General features: G+C 38.5%; 1 protein-coding gene across 6 annotated transcripts in view; it reads left to right on the top strand.

The window, feature by feature from the left end:
• LOC133571543 (extracellular sulfatase Sulf-2-like) overlaps window positions 1-22,576 on the top strand; it is a 109,719-nt gene that overhangs the window by 52,421 nt on the left and 34,722 nt on the right. For all 6 annotated transcript variants that reach the window (XM_061924233.1, XM_061924234.2, XM_061924230.1 and 3 more), the window contains one exon: window positions 22,338-22,555. In XM_061924233.1, coding sequence (XP_061780217.1) covers window positions 22,393-22,555 — 163 coding nt within the window. In that variant the 5' untranslated portion in view covers window positions 22,338-22,392. The remainder of the gene's footprint in view (window positions 1-22,337; window positions 22,556-22,576) is intronic.

Here is a 22,576-nt window from a genome sequence, read left to right as displayed (position 1 = left end):
TTGTAGCATATTAGTCTGTTGTAGCATCTTAGCGTGTTGTAGCATCTTAGAATGTTGTAGCATCTTAGCGTGTTGTAGCATCTTAGCATGATGTAGCATCATAGGTGTGTTTTAGCATCATAGGCGTGTTGTAGCATCTTAGCCTGCTGTAGCATCTTAGCCTGTTGTAGCATCTTAGCGTGTTGTAGCATCTTAGCGTGTTATAGCATCTTAGCATGTTGTAACATCTTAGTCTATTGTAGCATCTTAGTGTGTTGTAGCCTCTTAGCATGTTGTAGCATCTTAGCATGTTGTAGCATCTTAGCGTGTCTTAGCATCTTAATGTGTTGTAGCATCTTTGCATGTTGTAGCATCTTAGCATGTTGTAGCATCTTAGCGTGTCGTAGCATCTTAATGTGTTGTAGCATCTAAGTGTGTTGTAGCATCTCAGCATGTTATAGCATCTTACTGTGTTGTAGCATCTTAGCTTGTGTAGCATCTTAATGTGTTGGAGCATCCTAGCGTGTTGGAGCATCTTAGCTTGTGTAGCATCTTAATGTGTTGTAGCATCCTAGCGTGTTGTAGCATCTTAGGATGTTGTAGCATCTTAGCGTTTTGTAGCATCCTAGAGTGTTATAGCATCTAAGTGTGTTTTAGCATCTTTAATGTGTTGCAGCATCTTAGCATCTAAGTGTGTTGTAGCATCTTAGTGCGTTGTAGCTTCTTAACGTGTTATAGCATCTTAGCGTGTTATAACATATTAGCGTATTGTAGCTTCTTAGTGTGTTGTAGTGTATTGTAGCAAGTTCTGTTTTCCACATGTCACCACCGGGGGCAGCGTAGAGTCACTGATGAGGGCCATGCTGACAAAAAGGGGTCAAAGAGAAGACATAACGAGGACATCGTTGGCCAAGCGACAGGCTGACGTCATCAGCTGATTCCGCTCAGCGGTCCACCCGGGGGCAAAACCATGGCAACGCTGCCCTGTGACCTTTGAACTTGATACAGCTGGGAGCCCCTCGGGGTGCCTGCACACACACACACACACACACGCTCGCTTTTGTTTCTTTGTGAGGACCGTGTCCCTCGCACGCGACCTCCTCCTCGCACTTCCTGTCTCACGCCGAGGGACGTTACAATATGACCAAGTGCACAGTGGCTGTCAGGGTGGTCACATGACCACACGAGGCGCCGACACGAGTAACGTCTCAATTGGCGTGTCCACTCCTGTGTGGGGAAACGCGTGTAACTTTGTGTCTTTACACATTTTTTATCCAACGTAAATTAGGAAAACGCATTTTTACTTCCATTTATCAGACGCCACTTCTTCTTGAAGCAACACAACTCCAAGTGAGACACAATGCAAAGCGAAAGCACCAAAGAGAGGCCAACAACGACAACAGTGTCGATGGTCACCATGGCAACCATCAGCTAGCCCGACAACGCACAGGAAATTCAGCAAAAGGCTTCCTATTGCGGTCCTGTGGCGTGTCATAATCATAACTGTCACCCCCCTAAACTTTCATTAAATAAACGTTTATCTCCGGTAAATGCTTCCAGTTCGCTCGGCAACACATCCTGTAGCCCGTGAAGTGAGGCCTTCAAAATAAAAGCATGGCAGTAAGAACACGGCTGCACCACAGTACACTGCAAGTTATTTTGTACTAGTTTTAAGTTGAAGTGCATATTCTTACACTCTTAATTTGTATGTTTTGGAACATACACTGTGCTTCTATTGTGAAATAACTTCCTGTTCAACTGTCCAGTCTTGACGGACACTCCACGTTATTTGTGTATGGTCAGCAGTGTTCGGAAATATTATACAAACCCCGTTTCCATATGAGTTGGGAAATTGTGTTATTTGCAAATCCTTTTCAACCCATATTCAATTGAATGCACTACAAAGACAACATATTTGATGTTCAAACTCATAAACTTTATTTATTTTTTTTGCAAATAATAATTAACTTAGAATTTCATGGCTGCAACACGTGCCAAAATAGTTGGGAAAGGGCATGTTCACCACTGTGTTACATGGCCTTTCCTTTTAACAACACTCAGTAAACGTTTGGGAACTAAGGAGACACATTTTTTAAGCTTCTCAGGTGGAATTCTTTCCCATTCTTGCTTGATGTACAGCTTAAGTTGTTCAACAGTCCAGGGGTCTCCGTTGTGGTATTTTAGGCTTCATAATGCGTCACACATTTTCAATGGGAGACAGGTCTGGACTACAGGCAGGCCAGTCTAGTACCCGCACTCTTTTACTATGAAGCCATGTTGATGCAACATGTGGCTTGGCATTGTCTTGCTGAAATAAGCAGGGGCGTCCATGGTAGCATTGCTTGGATGGCAACATATGTTGCTCCAAAACCTGTATGTACCTTTCAGCATTAATGGCGCCTTCACAGATGTGTAAGTGAATGAATGAATGAATGAAATAAGTTACCCATGTCTTGGGCACTAATACACCCCCATACCATCATAGATGCTGGCTTTTCAACTTTAGACAGATTTTTTTATTTTATTGTCATTGTTCCAAAAATAATTAAATAAAATCAATGTTGTTATGAATCAGTGACCTGTTTAAGGCTCCAATTACTTCACATTAGGGCTGGGCGATATGGCCTTTTTTTAATATCGCGATATTTTAAGGCCATATCGCGATACACGAAATATATCTCGATATTTTGCCAAAGTAGTTGGAAAAGGGCATGTTCACCACTGTTACATGGCCTTTCCTTTTAACAACACTCAGTAAACGTTTGGGAACTGAGGAGACACATTTTTTAAGCTTCTCAGGTGGAATTCTTTCCCATTCTTGCTTGATGTACAGCTTAAGTTGTTCAACAGTCCAGGGGTCCAATCCAATCCAATCCACTTTATTTATATAGCACATTTAAACAACAAAATGTTTCCAAAGTGCTGCACAACAATATTAAAAACAATATAAAATAAATATGATTTAAAACGATTTTAAAGGGTAAAACCAATTAAAACAGTAAATAGAATTAAAATTTTAAAAAACACAGAGGACAACAGAGGACCACACAACTCACGTAGTGTTAAAAGCCAGAGAATAAAAGTGGGTCTTAAGACGAGACTTAAAACACTCCACTGTGGGAGCAGTTCGAACATGGAGGGGCAGAGTGTTCCAGAGCTTAGGGCCGACCACAGAGAAGGCCCTGTCTCCCCTGGTTTTAAGTCTCGTCTTGGACACCACGAGCTGGAGCTGCCTCTCGGACCTCAGAGCGCGCGCAGGATTGTAAGTTTGGATGAGGTCCGAGATATAATGAGGTGCCAGTCAATGTAAAGCTTTAAAAACAAACAGCAAGGTTTTAAAATCAATTCTAAAATGAACAGGGAGCCAGTGCAAACTCTCAAGGATTGGGGTTATATGCTGGCGTCTCCTGGCCCCTGTTAAAGGTCGTGCTGCCGCGTTCTGGACTAACTGCAACCGGGAGAGAGCTTTTTGGCTAATGCCAGCATAAAGTGCATTGCAGTAGTCCAGGCGACTTAAAATAAAAGCATGCACGACTTGTTCAAAAAGGTTAAAAGATAAAAACGGTTTCACCTTTGCTAAAAGACGAAGATGATAAAAACACGATTTTAAAACGCCATTGACTTGTTTGTCAAGTGTAAAATCGCTGTCTATAGTGGTGACTTTGGGACGCACATCATTTTGCAATGGTCCCAAGTCAGTGAGGGCCGGACCAAAAACTAAAATTTCCTTTTTTCCCTCATTCTCCGTTGTGGTATTTTAGGCTTCATAATGCGCCACACACTTTCAGGTCTGGACTACAGGCAGGCCAGTCTAGTACCCGCACTCTTTTACTATGAAGCCACAAGACAATGCTTGGCATTGTCTTGCTGAAATAAGCAGGGGCGTCCATGGTAACGTTGCTTGGATGGCAACATATGTTGCTTCAAAACCTGTATGTACCTTTCAGCATTAATGGCGCCTTCACAGATGTGTAAGTTACCCATGTCTTGGGCACTAATACACCCCCATACCATCACAGATGCTGGCTTTTCAACTTTGCGCCTATAACAATCCGGATGGTTCTTTTCCTCTTTGGTCCGGAGGACACGACGTCCACAGTTTCCAAAAACAATTTGAAATGTGGACTCGTCACACCACAGAACACTTTTCCGCTTTGTATCAGTCCATCTTAGATGAGCTCAGGCCCAGCGAAGCCGACGGCGTTTCTGGGTGTTGTTGATAAACGGTTTTCGCCTTGCATAGGAGAGTTTTAACTTGCACTTACAGATGTAGCGACCAACTGTAGTTACTGACAGTGGGTTTCTGAAATGTTCCTGAGCCCATGTGGTGATATCCTTTACACACTGATGTCGCTTGTTGATGCAGTACAGCCTGAGGGATCGAAGGTCACGGGCTTAGCTGCTTACGTGCAGTGATTTCTCCAGATTCTCAGAACCCTTTGATGATATTACAAACCGTAGATGGTGAAATCCCTAAATTCCTTGCAATAGCTGGTTGAGAAAGGTTTTTCTTAAACTGTTCAACAATTTGCTCACGCATTTGTTGACAAAGTGGTGACCCTCGCCCCATCCTTGTTTGTGAATGACTGAGCATTTCATGGAATCTACTTTTATACCCAATCATGGCACCCACCTGTTCCCAATTTGCCTGCACGCCTGTGGGATGTTCCAAATAAGTCTTTGATGAGTATTCCTCAACTTTATCAGTATTTATTGCCACTTTTCCCAACTTCTTTGTCACATGTTGCTGGCATCAAATTCTAAAGTTAATGATTATTTGCAACAACAAAAAATGTTTATCAGTTTGAACATCAAATATGTTGTCTTTGTAGCATATTCAACTGAATATGGGTTGAAAATCATTGTATTCCGTTTATATTTACATCCAACACAATTTCCCAACTCATATGGAAACGGAGTTTGTAGTTACTTGCTACTTTACCATAAAAGTAAATGAATTACTGATGGAATGACTCTCTAATTAATGTCAATTAATTACTAAGGAGAGTAGTTAATGCGTTACTAAAAAAACTAAATAATAATGAGACGTTTCATGAGAGCAGAATGCGTGTGCCTTTAAAAGACGGTGCCTGTTGCTAAGTGTGTTTGTTAGCTTCGCAGCTGTGTTGAATCTTTTCACTGGATTGCGTGAGCGCTCGCTAACAAAGAGATTGAACGTGCGTCCATGGCTGTAGTCTCTTTGTCCACAATCGGGGTATTGTAGGATTGAAAGCTTGTCACTTCCATCATAGATTTGTTGTTCATTATTCCCTCATAGATTTGTTGTTCATTATTCCCTCATAGATTTGTTGTTCATTATTCCCTCGTAGTAGTGGTAGTAGTGTGTATGTGTGTGTGTACTTAGCCTGCATGTTTGCTGTGTGATGTTGCCTCTTTCTATTTAGTGTGCTTTTACGTATTTCACTTCTGACGTAATGAAAGTAATTCATCGGATTATTCGTTGCTAGTAAAAGTGTTCTCAACACCTGACATTCAGAACGTGTCAAAGCGTTTGTGTGCGTTTTGACATAATCCACCGCAACCAATCAGAAGCCTGAAAACAACCTAGTTGTGTCGACATAAACGTGTGACGTTAAGTGTGTTGTTATGCTGTTACGTTTTGAAACAAAGACAATTCTGTGGACCTGCAAGGTGTGTGTGTGTGCGTGTGCGTGTGCGTGTGCGTGTGCGCGTGTGCGTGCGCGTGCGCATGCGTGTGCGCGCGTGTTGTATGCCTCTATCAGTATGCTGGTCATGTTCTTGACCAGAAGGAGGATTGAGTGGAGGATGAGAGGTGGTGATGTACATGTGTGTGTGTGTGTTTTTGTGTGTGTGTTCTTGTATTTCTAGCCTTCTTGAGACATCGAGAAGGAAAAGTAGCTTCCATATGAGGAGGTGTGAACAAGTGATGACATAAATCATGGTCCCAATAACATTGCATCTAATAGAGAATGTCTCATTTGCACCCCTGGTGGTGACATCTATAAAATGAGGGTGGTCCCAAAAAGGAGGGATTTTTCACATTGACTGTGTGTCGTTTTTAAAAGTGCTCCCCCCTATGGTCAGCATATGAAATAACAAGTGTGTGTAAGAAATTTAAATGCGCCCCCTTTAGTCAAAATGTATTAAAATAAATAAATATGTATATAGAGACATACTGTAATAACTTGAAGTAAATAATAAAGATTAAAAAACAATTACAAACAAAAAATTCAACAACAATAAATGAACTAAAAGCAGTGTTTTTCTCACACTGTGTTGACTTTTTTCTTATAAAATTGGGAACAATTTCTCATATTCTTTCTGTTTCTGTAATATTGCAATACTTTCTTGTAAAATTATTACTTTTTTATGTAAAAAATATTGCTTTTTAATGCAAAATGGTGACATTTGTCATATAAAATTCTGACTTCTATCACAATTATGCCCATTTTATTGTTGTTCTTGTAAAACAGTGACCTTTTTTGAGAAAAATTATGACTTTTGTCATCCTTTTGCCAAGTAAAATTCAGACTATTATTATAATATTGCCAAAATTTGAAAGTTTTCTTTAGGGCTGCAACAAAATAGTTGGCGATTAATTTAGTCTTCGATTCGTTGGATCTATGCTATGTGCATGCGCAGAGGCTACTTTAAATTTTTTTTTTATTTTTTTTATATAAACCTTTATTTATAAACTGCAACATTTACAAACGCCTCGGGATCCCCCGGGAGGAGCTGGACGAAGTGGCTGGGGAGAGGGAAGTCTGGGCTTCCCTGCTTAAGCTGCTGCCCCCGCGACCCGACCTCGGATAAGCGGAAGAAGATGGATGGATGGATGAACATTTACAAACAGCTGAGAAACAATAATCAAAATAAGTATGGTGCCAGTATGCTGTTTTCCCCCCCAATAAAATACTGGAAAGGATAGAAATGTAGATTGTCTCTTTTATCCGATTATTAATCGATTAATCGAATTAATAATCGACAGATGAATCGATTATCAAATTAGTTGTTAGTTGCAGCCCTAGTTTTCTTACAAATTTGTGACTTTTGTTGAGTAAAATTACGACTCTTTTCATTTAATTGCCAAAATGTTAAGCTTTTCTTGTAAAATTGCGACTGTTATTGAGTAAAATTTTTATCATAATATTGCACAAATGTTCAGTTTTTCTTGTAAAATTTTGACTTGCGTTGAGTACAATGACGACTTTCATATAATACTGGCAAAATTCTAACTTTTTCTTGTGAATTTTGTGACCTTTTTCTTGTGAAATTCCAACTCATTTTTCACAACAAGCTTTTTTATATTTGCAAAGTATGTATATATTATTAATGTTGTAAATACACATCTTTATATATCTAGAAAGGGTGGTCCTAAAGAGGTAGGCTTTTTTCTCAGGTCTCAAAAGGTAAGAAATACAATATTGTGTGTGTGTTAAAATGTCATTATTCAGTAGTGCGATGACTGTTAATCATTTCCTCGCCACTTTTATTCTTGTAAAAGGAAGAATGTGTTGTATCATAAATGTCAACAAGCAGCATGCATTATGGAAATAAAAACATTTAATGCATATTTTTATTCAAATTCGTCAATTTTTTTGCCGTTAAATCCCCACTGAATGGGCGATTAACAAAGTCTCCTTTAGTCAAAAGCAAAAAAACGGTGGGTTTTAGCGTCCGTGGCTGTGGGCAACCTCCTGTTGTAGTTTTTTTAATTCTTACAAGTGTTTCAAAATGTTGCCACTCCGCTCAGTCACGCGCGTTATGCTGACTCAGCTATTCCTTATCGCCATTCCCACGTTGGCTCCGCTGCCGCCGTGTTGCGTAATGATGTTGACAAACGGGCGTCACTTTCCACTTTCTCATGCACGCCACATGATTACCTACATGAACTCTTTTCACATAAAGACCTGGCTCCAATTTTCCAATTAACGACTTTTCCTCGAGTAGAGATGCTCGATGTTGGCGTAGTTACCGATTTGCCGACACACTCCGGCAACGATATCAACCGATGAGGTCGTCACCTCCGCACATCCCGAGTGGAATCCAGGAAACACCTTATGGTACTTGCTCCATCTGGTGGTACGCCAAAGAATCACGCGATGAAAGTACAGTGTTTTATTTTCCTATTTTCCCACCCAGTGTTACTGTTCAAACTGCGTGGCCAAAAGTTTTAAACACACTTGTTAAATAAAACCTCTGCCTTGTTTTGAATGATTACTTAGGCCTACGAGGCTACTGTGTTTTAATTATGTTGCTACTTTATGAATACTTAGGCCTACTACACTACTGTGCTTTAATGATGGGGTGGTCCCTAATGAATACTTAGGTCTACTACACTACTGCATTTTAATGTTGTCATTATGGTGGTACTTAATGAATACTTAGGTCTACTACACTACTGTATCTTAATGTTGTCATTATGGTGGTACTTAATGAATACTTAGGTCTACCACACTACTGTATCTTAATGTTGTCATTATGATGGTACTTAATGAATACTTAGGTCTACTACACTACGGTGTTTCCATGTTGTCATTATGGTGGTACTTAATGAATACTTAGGTCTACTACACTTCTGTATTTAATGTTGCCATTATGGTGGTACTTAATGAATACTTAGGTCTACTACACTACTGTGTTTTCATGTTGTCATTATGGTGGTACTTAATGAATACTTAGGTCTACTACACTACGGTGTTTTCATGTTGTCATTATGGTGGTACTTAATGAATACTTAGGGCTACTACACTACTGTGTTTTCATGTTGTCATTATGGTGGTACTTAATGAATACTTAGGTCTACTACACTACGGTGTTTTCATGTTGTCATTATGGTGGTACTTAATGAATACTTAGGTCTACTACACTACTGTATTTTAATGTTGTCATTACGGTGGTACTTGATGAATGCTTAGGTCTACTACACTACTGTATTTTAATGTCATTATGGTGGTACTTAATGAATACTTAGGTCTACTGCACTACGGTGTTTTCATGTTGTCATTATGGTGGTACTTAATGAATACTTAGGTCTACTACACTACTGTATTTAATGTTGCCATTATGGTGGTACTTAATGAATACTTAGGTCTACTACACTACTGTGTTGTCATTATGGTGGTACTTAATGAATACTTAGGTCTACTACACTACGGTGTTTTCATGTTGTCATTATGGTGGTACTTAATGAATACTTAGGTCTACTACACTACTGTATATTCATGTTGTCATCATGGTTGTACTTGGAGAGCCAAGTTTGGGAACCACTGCCTTATTTGATATCATTATCAGCAGACAAAAACGATACCGATATGATAATTTTTTTATGCCAGTTCCGCAAAGATGGCGACACACCGAGGTAACGCCCACTTTCTGTCACGACTTCCTGTTGGCAAAAAAAGACCTCCTTCTCAGGAGAACTTGTGACTCGTCTGGTTTAAGTCACTCTGTCCACATGTGACTAACTAGTGTGTGTGTGTGTGTGTGTGTGTGTGTGTGTGTGTGTGTGTGTGTGTGTGTGTGTGTGTGTGTGTGTGTGTGTGTGTGTGTGTGTGTGTGTGTGTGTGTGTGTGTGTGTGTCAGTGTGTCGGAGCGTTTGTGCACTTGTTGTGACCCAGTAAAAGGAACTGGACATTCCTGATTAATGATGCAGGTTAGACCCAAACAATGACACATACAGTGTTGTTGTTGCTGTTGTGTCTCACACACACACACGCACGCACACACACACACACACACACACACACACACACACACACACACACACGTAGGGATTGATGCAGACGTCGATGACGGTCTCTCCTCCACATTCCTCTCCATGTTTTCCCTTTCCCACATGTTCCTGATTAGGGAGCGGGCCCTGGGCTCAGAGTCGCCATGGCAACGCACGCTGCCGCGCAGCGATTGGCTGCTTCCCTCCTGACCCGCGAGGGTGGCCCTCTCTGACCTTTGACCTCCGCCTACTGCTGGACTCGCTAGCATTAACATGTTGCCTTAAGAAGTGTCTCCTGTGGCGACCATTAACCCCTTCTGATGCATAGCATGCCTTGTGTGTGTGTGTGTGTGTGTGTGTGTGTGTGTGTGTGTGTGTGTGTGTGTGTGTGTGTGTGTGTGTGTGTGTGTGTGTGTGTGTGTGTGTGTGTGTGTGTGTGTGTGTTTGCTTGTGCATGTTCTTGTATTTCTAGCCTTCTTGAGACATGGAGAAGGAAAAGTATCTTCCATATGAGGAGGTGTGAACAAGTGATGACATAAATCATGGTCCCAATAACATTGCATCTAATAGAGAATGTCTCATTTGCACCCCTGGTGGTGATATCTATCAAAATGAGGGTGGTCCCAAAAAGGAGGGATTTTTCACATTGACTGCGTGTCGCTATTAAAAGTGCTCCCCCTCTGGTCAACATATGTAATAACAAGTGTGTGTATAAAAATTTGAAGTGCTCCCCCTCTGGCCAAAATGTATTTAAAAAAAATATATATAAATATATATATATGTATATAGAGACATACTGTGATAACTTCAAGTAAATAATGAAGATTAAAAAACAATTACAAACAAAAAATTCAACAAAAATAAGTTAAAGCGTTTTTTCTCAAAATGTGTCGGCTTTTTTCTTATAAAATTGGGAACAATTTCTCATTTTCTTTCTGTTTCTGTAATATTGCAATATTTTCTCGTAAAATGATTACTTTTTTATGTAAAATTATTACTTTTTAGTGCGAAATGGTGATGTCACGTTCAAACACTGAGGACATCTGTTAAACAAGACAAAAGGCAAGGAATCAAACAGAGACAGAATTCAATTTGGACTCAATTGAGGAGAGACATGGCCACTGCACTCTCTGTACAGTCCTGCACCACGCTCTGACGAAGAAGGTTTTCGTCTCCTCTTTATTACAATATTCTATGTTCATGCACCAACACATGTCTCAGCAGGAATGGGGAGTATGTAAAACAGTCATTGTTTTTGGTCGCTTTGAAGTCCAAGAAGAGGATTTCTCGGGCCTGGGCTCTTCCTGGATCCAGCTGGGGCAGGTGTTGGAGGACAATGGATAACCCCTCCCGTCTCCTGACCACAGTGACTTCAAGAGGGCAGCGGGTCGTAAATAGCGTTGACCTCGGTTACCAAATAGTTGGAAGAGAGTTTGTGAAATACTTCAGAGAGAGTTCGTTTAACACTTCAAAGAGAGTTCCTCTGGAAGTTGAGCAGATCCTGCCATCTGTCCGTGTTGAAATCACAGTGGCGTTTCACGAGCCTTCTTCCTCTTGTTAGGCCTCGAAAGACAGCATTCATAATACAACGTTTCTTTTGTGATAACTTACAAACAATTATTCCAACAATTCCCTCCTGTTTATCGCAAAAACGTTCCCATAATCTCCTTATCCCTAATAACTTCTTGCAATTTTCAGTTAATGGTTAATTTCCTTACGACAAAGTTATGTTGACACTCAGAATTGAACATACATTTTTCCTCATATTTATGACATTTCTGGAAATAAATCAGGAACACCATCCTGGTAGGTATCCTCGTCTTCAGATTCATCTTCCTTGTCGTCCACCAGGAAGTACATCTGAACAGCTTTATCATCTGCTGGGCTAATCGCTGTGGTAATCAGACGGTTAAACAGAGAACAGACAGGGAATACAACAACATCCACACAACGTCAGTATTGCTGAACACGGCCATACCAAAGACTTGTATTTGCCAAACACGTCCAACCACCCCTCCCACATAGATGTATCTATGCCTGAATGTTCTTTCAGTTTACCTTTAAGGGTGTGCAGGCCTTCCATTGCTTTGGTCAGGCTACTTTCTGCATCAGTGCAGTTTGGTACGAACATGTAACACTGTTCACCAAATATTGCGCACACGCCCCCTTTTTTTGCGTCATACGGTTTTGAAAAGCCATAAGGAAGGTGGCGGTGGCGAGTTGATTAGCGACGGCTTCAAGTCTTGGCCTGTGTAATTTTCCAATCCCTGTACATTGTAGTGGACATAGTTTATTCTGTCAACCTTCTTGTTAATCATACACCACCAGTAGACGTATGATTGAAATTCAGCTGCAACTTGATTTACCAATTTATAGTCGTCAGATATACTTCTTTGGACACCCATCAATATAAGTTGGATCTACAACACTTTGCCAGTTTACATCATGTCTAGTTATTTTCCAATGTTCAGATATCAAACTGTTAAGGCGTGTTAACAATTCTTGTACAAATATTGATACATTTACTATGTGTATGCAGTTATCTGATGATACGTTTCCTAACTGTTGTACAGAGCCTTGCATGTTAATGCAGGTATAATTAGCTTTTTCACATATTTATCAAATATTGGTTTCTGTTTTTTCTCTTTAGCTACAGGATCAATTTTGTTTTGCTCATTACTTCAATTCAACTTTTTTTTGACTCATCTTGAGTAATTGTTTGGGCTTATACATACAACACAATCAGTTTTTGTAGCCTTTTCCACTTGCTCCGCCATAAGGAACAAATTAATTACCAAAACAGGAACCAATTATTATCACATTTTGACACACCATCAAATGGTATGCTTACAACTTTGTCACATTGGAATTTGTAGTGTGCTAGTTAACATGTCCTTTGATAACACAAATACAATTCCAAATACTTTTTTCCCATTATATGACCTTTTTACAATGTAAATACAATCCCAAATACTTTTCCCATTATATGACCTTTTTACAATGTGCTAAGTGTATTTAGCTTGGTCTTTCCACTATCTTTCAAATGGTGTTAGTCCTGTTGTACTTGTAATGTTAATATAAAAAGTTAAAGTTAAAGTACCAATGATTGTCACACACACACTAGGTGTGGCGAAATTATTCTCTGCATTTGACCCATCACCCTTGATCACCCCCTGGGAGGTGAGGGGAGCAGTGGGCAGCAGCGGTGGCTGCGCCCGGGAATCATTTTATACATTTTTACTAAATATTTGCATAATGCTTTTGCTACTGTCAGCACATCTGCTTTTCCTTTAGGAAATATTTCTATCTACTTTGAAAATGCATCTACTATGACCAGACAATAATGTTTTCCTTCACTCTTATTTAGTTACTTGCATAGATGTTTTATACAATTTTTTTTTATAAGAATTAAACTATAGGAAGTATAGTACTTCTGTATAAGGGTATTCATATCCCTCCTGTTGAGCCATGAGTTCAACCTTGGCTCAAAACTGCTACCCACTTATATAGATTTTTTGGTAAGATTAGTTTATTGTCTGGACATACATAGATGTCTTCTTTGATCAACGTGACTCCGTTTTTTTTTAAATCCATTTATCTTTTTCTTTTGGAGTACTTTGTTGTTGCATATCTTTTAGTATATCATTATTCATGTCACTAGTTTGTCGTTTGAAATTTGTATTTCCTTTTCTGTTGCTTGTTTTGCTGTTTTGTCAGCAAACACATTTCCTATTGATACTGTATCTGTTCCCTTGGTGTGTGTCGCACATTTGCATATTACTATTTTAGCTGGTAGCTGTACTGCTTCTACTAATTCTTTTTTCTCTCTTTTTTTTTTTATCAGTTCTCCAATGTGTTACAGATTTTCCTGTTGACTTTATCATTCCTATATTTTGGCTATCTTTATATATATTGTGACCTTTTGATCTTTCATTACTTTACATGCTTCTATTAGTGCTTCTAGTTCTGCCGCTTGCATTGAGCAATTTGATGGTAATTTGATAGCGTTCAAAATTTTCGTTACTGTAACAATCGCACATTCTGTTCTATTTTTATTTCACAGAATGCTGCTTTAGCTTCTGAATTCCACTCTACAGATGATTTCATTTTTTCATTAATTTACTTAAAGGAGCTACTATTTCAGCATAATTTGGTATTCAACTTCTACAATAATTCGTTAATCCTAGAAATTACATCATTTGCTTCTTTATTTGTGGTTTTTGTACTTGTCGTACTTTGTTTTTCTATTTTCCACAATAGTGCGTCCATTTTTGTTTAGAAAACGTCCTAGATCTTTTACTTCTCTTTTGCATAATTTGACTTTTATTTTGCTTATTTTGTGTCTTTCACTATGTAAATTATTTAATAACGCTAATGTTATTTTTCCTCCTAATTCAAATGTTGTACATATTACTTTATGTATTTTTTAAGTAATGTTTTAAACTCACTTAACTGTCTATATGCCACTTAATCTATACTTTTAAACTCTGAATTTACATTCTTCCCATTATTTATATTTTTTATTTGCAATTATTATTCAACAATATTTAAAGCAAACAGTTGTCTATCGCTAGCTGATAGTTTTCCTGATTGCCATACCTCCTTATTTATTCTGTTATGTCCTTATCTTATCTTAGCTCAACACTCAGATGTATGGTGTTGCAAATGTCTAAAACATAATCTAACCTAAGAATGTTATACTACACTTCAAAGTTAAACCTACTTTAAATTTACATGTAATAAATTCATTTTCACACCTCCCCTACTGCGCCACGCACACACACACACACACACACACACACACACACACGGTGGTGTGTAAGTGCGTGAGTGCACTCTTAAGGGCAAAGGTCAGCAACACTTGAAGAGATTTCTCTTCTTTTTTCTTTTCTCTCTCTTCTTTCCTCAGCTAATAACCATTTAACCCACTTTATCATTTTATCATACTATACATCTCAACTCTTATTATAGTTATTAATCTAGGTTTTTATTTGTTCCATTATTTAATTATACATATATATATTTGTATATATAAAAGCGCTCTTTATATATCCAAACATACATGTATATCTTCAGTCTACCTTTTCTTCATCTCTTATTTCAATACCCCCATTATCTCTGTCGTACACATTAGTTTATTCCATTTTGCATTAATTCTTCTTATTGATTTCTTCCCATTTCTTCATCTATTTTTACTTTTATCTCATTTTAGCACTTTGAGATTTTTCTCCTATTTGCTTTTTCTCTCTCTCTGTCTCTCTCCACACTCAATCTCAATGTTACCATTTATTTTTCTATTTTTCATTTTAAGAATTTGGAGTAATCCGTCGTCCCCTACAGAGCCGAACTTATAAGGATTACTTTTGTCTTGTTTGTAAGATAGTGGTTTAATTTATTATTGTGGTACACGTCGCTTCTACTGGAGATGGTTCCCCAGTGGAGGTGTCTTGCCTAGAGCATCCACAATAACCCACTATTTACTTCTCACAACTTTGATATGGAGTGATAGCCTAATGGCGATTACTCCCACACACTCTCACATTCACACCTTTCAGTATATTGATCTACGGAAATTTCAATGTTTCATGACATGAGGACCCCGCCCACCTCCAGGTTATTGTTTTTTACGGACAAAATTCAGTTTTTTATTCTGAAAAGACCATTTTAGGTCTGTTGGACTCCGTCGTCCTCAGGATAATGGTTCACGGATATTTCAAATTATTGTGGGCCCCGACACCCCCTAGTATGTTTGTTTATGGATATTACGGATTCCAGTTTTCGCGGTTCCGTTTACCTGCAGTATTTTGGCCTCTTCAGTTTTTATTTTAATTCAGTTTTTATTTAAAATTTTAATACTCACGGACGTTGGACTCCGACGTCCCTCTAATTATTTGGCCTTTTTACCTGTTAGAGCCTAGGATTTACAGGGTTTGTTTATGCGTCGTAACCCTCAGTCACACGCTTTTTCTTAGTCGTTTCTTTCTTCGTCAATTTAAAACGTACTCACTGCTCTCTGCGTTCCTTCCTGTTGTCCTCGGATTTTCCGTCAGTCTTTCAATTCCAGCCCGAAATGAAGAAAAAGCAGTTCCTCAATCAGGATTTGGTTGCCATGGTCTTTCTGGTTTCACTCATTCTTGCTGGAATCGTCAGACGTGTTGGAATCCGGCTTGAAGGACCAATAAGATGTCACGTTCAAACACTGAGGACATCTGTTAAACAAGACAAAAGGCAAGGAATCAAACAGAGACAGAATTCAATTTGGACTCAATTGAGGAGAGACATGGCCACTGCACTCTCTGTACAGTCCTGCACCACGCTCTGACGAAGAAGGTTTTCGTCTCCTCTTTATTACAATATTCAATGTTCACGCACCAACACATGTCTCAGCAGGAATGGGGAGTATGTAAAACAGTCATTGTTTTCGGTCGCTTTGAAGTCCAAGAAGAGGATTTCTCGGGCTTGGGCTCTTCCTGGATCCAGCTGGGGCAGGTGTTGGAGGACAATGGATAACCCCTCCCGTCTCCTGACCACAGTGACTTCAAGAGGGCAGCGGGTCGTAAATAGCGTTGACCTCGGTTACCAAATAGTTGGAAGAGAGTTTGTGAAATACTTCAGAGAGAGTTCGTTTAACACTTCAAAGAGAGTTCCTCTGGAAGTTGAACAGATCCTGCCATCTGTCCGTGTTGAAATCACAGTGGCGTTTCACGAGCCTTCTTCCTCTTGTTAGGCCTCGAAAGACAGCATTCATAATACAACGTTTTTTTTGTGATAACTTACAAACAATTATTCCAACAGGTGACATTGGTCATATAGCTCGGTTGGTAGAGTGGCCGTGCCAGCAACTTGAGGGTTACAGGTTTGATTCCCGCTTCCGGCATCCTAGTCACTGCCGTTGTGTCCTTGGGCAAGACACTTTACCCACCTGCTCCCAGTGCCACCCACACTGGTTTAAATGTAACTTGGATATTGGGTTTCACAAGATAAAAGCGCATTGAGTCACTAGAGAAAAGTGGTATATAAATATAATTCAATTCAATTCAATAAAATTCTGGCTTTTATCACAATTTTGCCCATTTTTTTGTTGTTTTTGTAAAACAGTGACATTTTTTGAGTAAAATGATGACTTTTGTCATCATTTTGCTGAGTAAAATTCCGATTATTATTATTATATTGCCACTATTTTGAAGTTTTCTTATAAAACTGTGACTTTTGTCGAGTAAAATGAAGACCCTTTTCATAATATTGCCAAAATGTTCATCTTTTCTTGTAAAATTGCGACTGTTATTGAGTAAAATTCCAACTTTTATCATAATATTGCACAAATGTTCCAGTTTTTCTTGTAAAATTTTGACTTGCGTTGAGTAAAATGACAACTTTTATTATAATACTGCCAAAATTCGAAGTTTTTCTTGTGAAATTGTGGCCTTTTTCTCGTGAAATTCCAACTCATTTTTCACAACAAGCTTTTTAGTATTTGCATAGTATGTATATATCATAAATGATGTAAATACACATCTTTATATATCTAGAAAGGGTGGTCCCTAAAGAGGTGGGCTTTTTTTCTCAGGTCTCAAGAAGGCAACAAATACAAGAATGTGTGTGTGTGTGTGTGTGTGAGATCTCCATCAGTTTATTTGCGTCTGCAAGTGGGCAGCAGGGCTGAAACCCCCGCGGGGTTGGCGAGGGCGAGCACGAGACGGAGTTTGTGGAGCCTTTGCATGGCTCTGTTCTCTTTACAAGTCAACGTTCTTTAATTGAAGCTGACTTGATCAGAGGAGGAAGAGCAGGGAGAGGAACTTAGAGGAGGAAGAACTCCAACTGATGATGCTCCAGAAGGAGTCTTCAACGTCCTCTCAGCCAAACTCATGTGGAAGTGTCAGGCTTGTCACCAGACCGATACCTGTGAATGTTTACGATTCCTGATAATTAGTCGATATAGTTGTTATATATAACCAATTTATTTTTAAATTCACTATTTTGTGTGACATCATCATCAGTGTTATCATCTTTTTGTACAGAATTGAAATATCAGTATCAGAGGTTATTTTACATTTAAAAAAGAAGAGTAGTAGTCTATAACCTCCCAGTACATCAAAACAAACAATATTGTGATTGTAAATATGATTACAAATAGAAATAATCAACTATTTTACATTTAAAAAAGATAACAGTAGTAGTCTATAACTTCCCAGTACATCAAAATAAACAATACTGTGCTCATAAATATGATTATGAATAAAAATAATCAACTATTTTATATTTAAAAAAGATAACAGTACTAGTCTATAACGTTCCAGTACATCAAAACAAGCAATATTGTGGTTATAAATATGATTTTAAATCGAAATAATCAACTATTTTACATTTAAAAAAGAACAGTAGTAGTCTATAGCGTCCCAGTAAATCAAAATAAACAATACATTTAAATATGATTATAAAATAATCAACTATTTTACATTTAAAAAAGAACAGTAGTAGTCTATAACGTCCCAGTACATCAAAACAAACAATGCTGTGATTATAAATATGATTATAAATAGAAATAATCAGCTATTTTACATTTTAAAAAGAACAGTAGTAGTCTATAACGTCCCAGTACATCAAAATGAACAATACATTTAAATATGATTATAAATAAAAAAGAATCAACTATTTTACATTTAAAAAAGATAACAGTAGTAGTCTATAACGTCCCAGTACATCAAAACAAACAATACTGTGCTCATAAATATGATTATGAATAAAAATAATCAACTACTTTATATTTAAAAAAGATAACAGTAGTAGTCTATAACGTTTCAAGACATCAAAACAAACAATATTGTGCTCATAAATATGATTATGAATCAAAATAATCAACTATTTTACATTTAAAAAAGAACAGTAGTAGTCTATGACGTCCCAGTACATCAAAACAAGCAATACATTTACATATGATTATAAATCAAAATAATTAACTATTTTACATTAAAAAAAGAACAGTAGTAGTCTATAACGTCCCAGTACATCAAAACAAACAATATTGTGCTCATAAATATGATTATGAATAAAAAATAATCAAGTATTTTATATTTTAAAAAGACAACAGTAGTAGTCTATAATGTCCCAGTACACCAAAACAAACAATATTATGATTATAAACAGGGATGTCCGATAATGGCTTTTTTGCCAATATCCGATATTCCGATATTGTCCAACTCTTAATTACCGATACCGATATCAACCGATACAGATATATACAGTCGTGGAATTAACACATTATTATGCTTAATTTGGACAACCAGGTATGGTGAAGATAAGGTCCTTTTAAAAAAAATGTATTAAATAAAATAAGATAAATCAATTAAAAACATTTTCTTGAATAAAAAGAAAGTAAAACAATATAAAAACAGTTACATAGAAACTAGTAATTAATGAAAATGAGTAAAATTAACTGTTAAAGGTTAGTACTATTAGTGGACCAGCAGCACGCACAATCATGTGTGCTTACGGACTGTATCCCTTGCAGACTGTATTGTTATATATTGATATAAAATGTAGGAACCAGAATATTAATAACAGAAAGAAACAACCCTTTTGTGTGAATGAGAGAGGTTTTTTGGGTTGGTGTACTAATTGTTAGTGTATCTTGTGTTTTTTATGTTGATTTAATAAAAAAAAAAAAGAAAGAAAAAAAAGATACCGATAATAAAAAAACGATACCGATAATTTCCGATTTTACATTTTAAAGCATTTATATATAATCTCTAATTATAAATATGATCATAAATAGAAATAATCAGCTATTTTACATTTTAAAAAGAACAGTAGTAGTCTATAACGTCCCAGTACATCGAAATAAACAATACATTTAAATATGATTATAAATCAAAATAATCAACTATTTTACATTGAAAAAAGAAAAGTAGTAGTCTATAACGTCCCAGTACATCAAAACAAACAATATTGTGCTCATAGATACACCCACCTGCTCTCAGGGCCACCCACACTGGTTTAAATGTAACTTAGATATTGGGTTTCACTATGTAAAAGCGCTTTGAGTCACTATAGAAAAGCGCTATATAAATATACGTAATTCAATTAAATTATTATGAATAAAAAAGAATCAACAATTTTATATTTAAAAAAGATAACAGTAGTAGTCTATAACGTCCCAGTACATCAAAACAAGCAATATTGTGCTTTTAAATATGATAAATCAAAATAATCAACTATTTTACATTTGAAAAATAAAAGTAGTAGTCTATAACGTCCCAGTACATCAAAACAAACAATATCGTGCTCATAAATACGATTATAAATCGAAATAATCAACTATTTTACATTTAAAAAAGAAAAATGATGCGGCAGTCCAGATTCAATGACGTGATGAGCCACTTTAATTGAAGTGGCGGACCAAATTAAAGGGTGGAAGGGACCACATTGAATGATGTGGAAGACCACATTAAATGACGTGGTCGGCCACATTGAATAATGTGGCAAGTGCCGCTTTAAACGGCGTTGCGAACCACATGTGATGATGTGGCGGACCACATTGAATGACGTGGTCGGCCACATTGAATAATGTGGCAAGTGCCGCTTTGAACGGCGTTGCGAATCACATGTGATGATGTGGCGGACCCCATTTAATGATGTGGCAGACCACATTGAATAACTTAGCGGGCCACATCAAATTATGTGACGGGCAACAGGCGTTGCAAACCGCATGTGATGATGTGGCGGACCACATTTAATGATGTGGCAGACGACATTGAATGATGTGGCGGGCCACATAAAATGATGTGGAAAACCACCTTAAATGATGTGGCAGACCACGTTAAATGATGTGGAAGACCACATGGAATGACTTGACAGATCAGGTTGAATGACGTAAAGGGCCACATTAATGATAGGACGGACCACAATAAATAATGTGGCAGGCCACCTTGAATGAAATGGCGGACAACATTAAATGGCGTGGCAGACTACGTTGAATAATGTTGCGAACCTCATTAAGTAACGTGGCAGACCACTTTAAAAGATGTGGATGACCACATTGAATTATGCAAAGGGTCACATTAAATGATGTGGCTGACCATATAAAATAATGTGGCAGGCCACGTTGAATGACGTGACGGACCAGATTGAACGACGTAAAGGGCCATATTAAATGAAAGGACGGACCACAATAAATAATGTGGCATGCCACATTGAATGATGTAACATGCACCTTTGAATGACATGGCGGACAACATTAAATGATGTTTGGAACAACATAAATGATGTGGCAGACTAGGTCAAATAATCTGGCAGACCACTTAAAATTATGTAAAAGACCACATTGAATGATGTGACGGACCACATTTAAATGATGCTAAGGGCCACAATAAATGATGTGGCTGACCATAAAAAATAATGTAGCAGGCCACATTGAATGACATGGTGGGCCATTTTAAATGTTGTGGAAGACCACATTGAATGACGTGACGGACCAGGTTGAACGACATAAAGGGCCACTTTAAATGATAGGACGGACCACAATAAATAATGTGGCAGGCCACAATTAATGATGTAACAGGCCACCTTGAAAGATATGGCGGACAACATTAAATGATGTTAGGGACAACATTAAATGATGTGGCAGACTCTGTCGAATAATGTTGGGAACCTCATTAAATAATGTGGCAGACCACATTGAATTATGCTAAGGGTCACAATAAATTAATGTGGCTGACCATATAAAGTAATGTAGCAGGCCACATTGAATGACATAGTGGGCAACTTTAAAAGTTGTGGAAGACCACATTGAATGACGTGACGGACCAGGTTGAACGACATAAGGGGGTACATTAAATGATAGGACAGACCACAATGAATAATGTGGCAGGCCACAATGAATGATGTAACAGGCCACCTTGAATGACATGGCGGACAACATTAAATGATGTGGCAGACTATGTCGAATAATGTGACGGACCACATTGAATAACGTGGCAGACCACATTGAATAATGTGACGGACCACATTGAATTATGCAAAGGTTCACATTAAATGATGTGGCTGACCATATAAAATAAAGTGCCAGGCCACATTGAATGACATGGCGGGCCTTGAGTGAGAGACCACGTTAGTGTAGCTTTAAACAATCTCCTTTCCATCAACTCACACGAGTCATTACCTTACCAGGTCAAAGGTCGGCTCTTTTCTTGCTCAATTGATGACATAAAATAGCAGCTAATCACATTTGACGCACACACACAGGTCAAAGGTCGGTGTTTTGTAATGGCTGCGCGAGAGCACACACACACACACACACACACACACACACACACACACACACACACACACACACACACACACACAGCTCACATGATGCTGACAGCGTGTGTTTATTGATGCTACAGTCGACTCTCCAGGACGGAGATCTCTGTCGCCATGGTAACCGCTCTGCTGCCCTCTCACCTCAGCGCCGTGACCTCTGACCTCATGCGAGGGTGGATGGGTATCCCAACATGCAAAGCTGCTGATGAATATGGAAGAGAGTGTTCGTTAGCGCTGCATCTCGTTAGTGGCAAGCTGTACCCGCCCACAGCTCATGAATATTAATGAGCGCGCCTCCTGCGCCTGTCATGATATCGCTCCTCGCCGTCTAGACCTTTGACCTTTGTCTTCTGCCTTCCAGACGCCGAAGCAGCTGATTGGTTGAGCTCCGGGTGAGGTCAGGGGTCGCGTGGGCCATGGCGGGCAGACTCCTCCTCATCCTGTTGGCGTCCACCACGCTCGGCCATGCTCAGTTCCTGCCAGGAGGCCAGCGCCTGAAGCCCCGCCTCCTGAGAGACAGACGCAACATCCGTCCCAACATCATCCTGGTCCTCACCGACGACCAGGACATGGAGCTGGGTGACTGAAACACTGTCGTGC

The sequence above is a fragment of the Nerophis lumbriciformis genome, linkage group LG01 (genome assembly GCF_033978685.3).
Source record: "Nerophis lumbriciformis linkage group LG01, RoL_Nlum_v2.1, whole genome shotgun sequence".
NCBI lineage: Eukaryota > Metazoa > Chordata > Actinopteri > Syngnathiformes > Syngnathidae > Nerophis > Nerophis lumbriciformis.
This window is presented reverse-complemented; position numbering and strand designations above follow the sequence as displayed.